Source organism: Sinocyclocheilus anshuiensis, unplaced genomic scaffold, assembly GCF_001515605.1.
Source record: "Sinocyclocheilus anshuiensis isolate Anshui unplaced genomic scaffold, SAMN03320099.WGS_v1.1 scaffold1931, whole genome shotgun sequence".
In the NCBI taxonomy this organism is placed as follows: Eukaryota; Metazoa; Chordata; class Actinopteri; order Cypriniformes; family Cyprinidae; genus Sinocyclocheilus; species Sinocyclocheilus anshuiensis.
In genome coordinates this window covers 11,665-15,916 of record NW_015548329.1, presented here as the reverse complement: position 1 = coordinate 15,916, position 4,252 = coordinate 11,665, and the positions used below count along the sequence as shown (strand labels likewise).

General features: G+C 36.8%; 1 protein-coding gene across 1 annotated transcript; it reads left to right on the top strand.

The window, feature by feature from the left end:
- The first annotated feature begins 488 nt into the window (after positions 1-488).
- LOC107656491 (vesicle-associated membrane protein 5-like) lies at positions 489-3,606 on the top strand. The gene is made up of 3 exons (XM_016444373.1): positions 489-664; positions 2,624-2,767; positions 3,273-3,606. Exons 1-3 carry the CDS (start codon positions 662-664, stop codon positions 3,468-3,470), a joined length of 345 nt encoding a protein of 114 aa, XP_016299859.1. The 5' UTR covers positions 489-661; the 3' UTR covers positions 3,471-3,606.
- The last annotated feature ends 646 nt before the right edge of the window (positions 3,607-4,252 follow it).

Genomic DNA, 4,252 nt, shown 5'->3' with positions numbered 1-4,252 from the left:
ATAAAAGCAATGATTAGGCTAGTAGTATTCGCAAATCGGACACTGCCCTTTTGAGCCAGCTTGATTTGCTTTTTGTGAATATATAACAAATAATGTTATGCACTCACTTTAAAGTGCACATTTTGGTACACGGCCAAGAACAATAGCATACGTTACAGAGGCAGTATAGCAAATGAGGAGATGGACGTCAGGGTTGCCAGGTTTTCACAACAAAACCCGCCCAATTGCTACTCAAAACTAGCCCAATCGCGTTTCGAGGAAGGACCCCCCGGTAAAAATCGCATTCCGGTGGGGTAAAATACACGTTTTTGGTGGGGTTCCCCTGGCAAAATTCGCATTTTAGGGGCTAAATATCACGTTATTGGGGTCGCTTAAACCCGCGGACATGAAAATCAATCCGCGGCAACAGTGTTAAAGTAGCCCAATTGGCAACACTGACATTGGGCGTACAGTCAGTGAGAGTTACGCCCAGCAGATAAAGGGAGGCGCTTCCTTCCAGCAGCAGAGCAGACGACGACCAAAGCTTTGGAATAGTTGTGTAACGACGCGCTTGAAGTTTCAAGATACCGAGCTTGTATTATTTTCTCTTGTCAGCCGCTGGTTTCAGATGCAGTATATTCGGTGACAGTTTCTGGTGTATTAACAGCGACAGATTAAAACAATGGTAAGTTGTTTTGTCTTTGAAGCTTTACGTTCTTTTTGTTTCGTTTTGTGCTGGTGATCCTTACGCAGTCATTAGGTATTAAAAAAAAAAAAAACATGGACATGTGAGGGCAGAAGAACTTTTAAAGGCAATATGAAAGTGAAATTATACACTGACTTTGATTTTGATGACTAGACGATTATTGTTTTGACTGTCTATATATAGAATAGCAGCTTTCACTCAAACGTAATTTGAGGGATATGATACAGTACATAGGGACTAGTTGATTAGCATTGATTGCTTAAGTCAGACAACATTTAATTTAGTTTTTTACGAGTTGTCTGTCATTTGAATGTCATCCAGAAGGTCATTAACCCTTATTGTTGGTTCATCTCAGGTGGCTTGAAATGACAACATAAGAAGTGTTTAGTTGAAACACACAAGGGGATTTATAGTCTCAAGGAAATTCCATATTCATTATAGCAGTCAAAACGAGAGAGGAAGGAGGCAAAGAAAGGATGTAAAAAGATATGTGTATCCTGTAGTTCTGTTCATAATATGCAAAGAGTGATGAAAAACATGCTCTTCTGTTATAAGCTTTTGTTTGATACTTTGCTTCTACTATTTTAAAGGGGAAGATTTCTATACTATATCTCAACATATTACAATTGTATTTATTTACATATTTCTTTATTTATGCAATGTGTGGCCCATTTCATGGTTGTATTTTACTAAAATCTTGTCTCCCAAACTTCTTTACTCCAATCCATAAGATCTATATCACCATTTTGCTTTAGCACAGATATTTACGTATTTATTTATACACCAATATTTATTTATTTGTACAGTGTGTGTGTGTTTGGTCCATTTTATGTTTGTATTTTACAACATTCTTGTGTTCTGAAGTTGTGTTCTTTTTTTTTCTTTTTTTTAATTAATTTATTTATACACAGACATTAAATTATATACGTTTTGTTTCTTGTACAAATGTAAACAAAAATTCTTAAAATCAAACATTAAAAACAATTAATTGGTCTATTATTAGATGATAAATGTCTCTTAAAATTTCATGCTGGTAATATTGAAAAAAAACAATTATTCTCACTGCGCTACTATAGAGTTTAAATTCATATGAAGCATTCAGTGTCTACAAAACAATATATGGCTTTCTCCTTCCTTGTAAAACAAACTTATTTATTTTGATATTCCAAACACAATTATAATGTTAGTTGCAATTTACTATTTGTATTTAGCATTGTTTTTATCCTTGCTATTCCTATTAAAACAGACTTGTGACCTACTTTTAGGCCATGACACACCGGTTGAGAACCACTGTTCTATTGTGTACAGCTCTTACGTGAGATGGCATGAATAATAAGTGGTATTTCCTGTAAAATGAATAATTTCATTGATCTTTGTGTGACCGTTTCCTATCTATGATGGGCCACTCATCAACTAAACCTTGACCTCAAGTCACTTGCATCCTTCTGAGCACAAAGAGAGGAATTAACATTCTGACTCAGCTGATATACACGATGCTACTGTCAGGGAGGTGACGATCTCTAAATGGATCTCATGGATTTCGTGGATCTCAGCCATGTTGTTTTCACAAAGGCCTCATTGTGGGTTTTGATGCAATAGCTTGTTGAAATGCACAGTTTCTCTGTCTCTCCCCTGTGCTGATCCTTGTTAAACTGAGAGAGCAGAGGCACTGTTCCAGAATTCCATTCCCAGTGCTTATTGTAAACAGAACTCTAAGCCCAATATCATGGGAGGTGTCTAGGAAGTCTTCATTGCCATTTTTTGTTTTTAATGAGTCATTGATTGCATTTCTCTTCTGTTAAACATCTAATAGGACAATTTAGTCCCTCTTAGGGAAAATTATGTTATTGCAGAAATGTATTGATGATAATGTATGTTGTGTAAAGGATGTTTGCCAGTCATTCTGTTTACCAATATATCTATTTCATCTGTCTCCAGGAGAATGGGCAAAGCAGCCTCCGTCAGGCCCAGCAGGATGTGGAGGATATCAAAGTTATCATGCTGGATAACATAAACAAGGCTGACGAGCGTGCAGGAAAACTCGGGGAGCTTGAGGACAGAGCTGATAAACTACTTGTAAAGGTGGAACGTTTGTGACATCTGCTTTTTCTTGATATATAAACTATATAATACTATACTATAAACTATATAATAATATAAACTATATGATCATTTAATACATTATTTCTTTTATGCATTTAAAACTGCTTGACAAAAAGCATGCCCACTTATTTATGAGTTCTATGGTCCTATGATCTTGTTTTATGGTTTGTTGAGTTTTCTGATTAACATAAACTGGGTTTCTAGAATTGTAAGTGTTTCTAGGGAAAGCATGTCAAAGTCTATAAATAGTGTCTAGGTGGGGTGTACGGAAAAAAAAGTGTACAATTTGTATCCTGAGTTTAGTTTACTGTTAATTTTACAAAGCCATTTCCTTTTGTTATGAAATGAACAAAACTTGTGTAATAGTATAGCAGGCTGTTTGTGCAATACATGCCATGTGGTCAGGCAACAAGTTCACTTTGGTTTCATGTTTTATCACATGTAATATTAAATTATTTTAATGATTGTACTTATTTCTTTTCAGAGCGAACAATTCTCAAAGACCTCGACTAAGGTGAAACAGAAGAAGCGCTGGGAGAATATTAAGTACAAAGTGATAATAGCAGCAGTTGTAGCTGCAGTGTTGCTCGGCATTATTGTGGCTGTTGCTGTGAGCTTAAGCAGAGAGGACAGTAAAAACACACCCGAAGACACATCAGCACAAGCACCAGGAGATGGCTAGAAGATAAGCAGGCAGAGAAGAAGATGAGTGAACATAAGTTGTGTTTGAAATTCCTCAGAATACCCAGTAGCCCCCTCACTGCAGAACAAAGATCCAGGGGGCGGGGTTGGATCCACATCTAGGGGGTGGAGATGGGTAGGTTTAGGGGTGGAGATGGGTGGGTTTAGGGATCGGGGTGGAGACGGCTAGGTTTAGGTATATGTAAGGTGGGAGGAGTTGGATCTGGATCCAACTACGCCCCCTGGATCTTGTGTTCTGCAGTGAGGACCATCTCAGAATACCCCCTTGAAAGTCTTGCTTCTTGTACTTTTGTAAAAGTAAAGAAGAGGGAAGTTTCATAGATCAGTAAATGTACAAGCTAAATCTGTGATGCTACTTTCTATCAAGAGAATGCTAAACAATAATGTGGGTGATAAAAATGGTACCATTGTGTCACTATAATTTATGCTTTCATTTTTCAATGGTAACACACATAGTATGTGACATTAATGGTAACAGTTTACATGCATTCTTGTTGGACTAAACGTATTTTAGCCATAAATTAGATAATTCGGTGCCAAATGCGGGTTAAAGTGTAGCAGGGAAAATATGTTAGACTGCGTAGACTTTGTCAGGGAGTAGAGCATTGTTTATTAATCTTGTTTTTCAAAGAAAAAAAAAAGCTTTCTTCATTCTGTTTTTCATCAGTGAAAAGTGTGTGATGATCTCAAAAATGTCCTATGTGTACGGTTTTTCTCATATTAGTTACAGAAGAATAAAAGCCTGTTTCCCAGCCTTGGTAC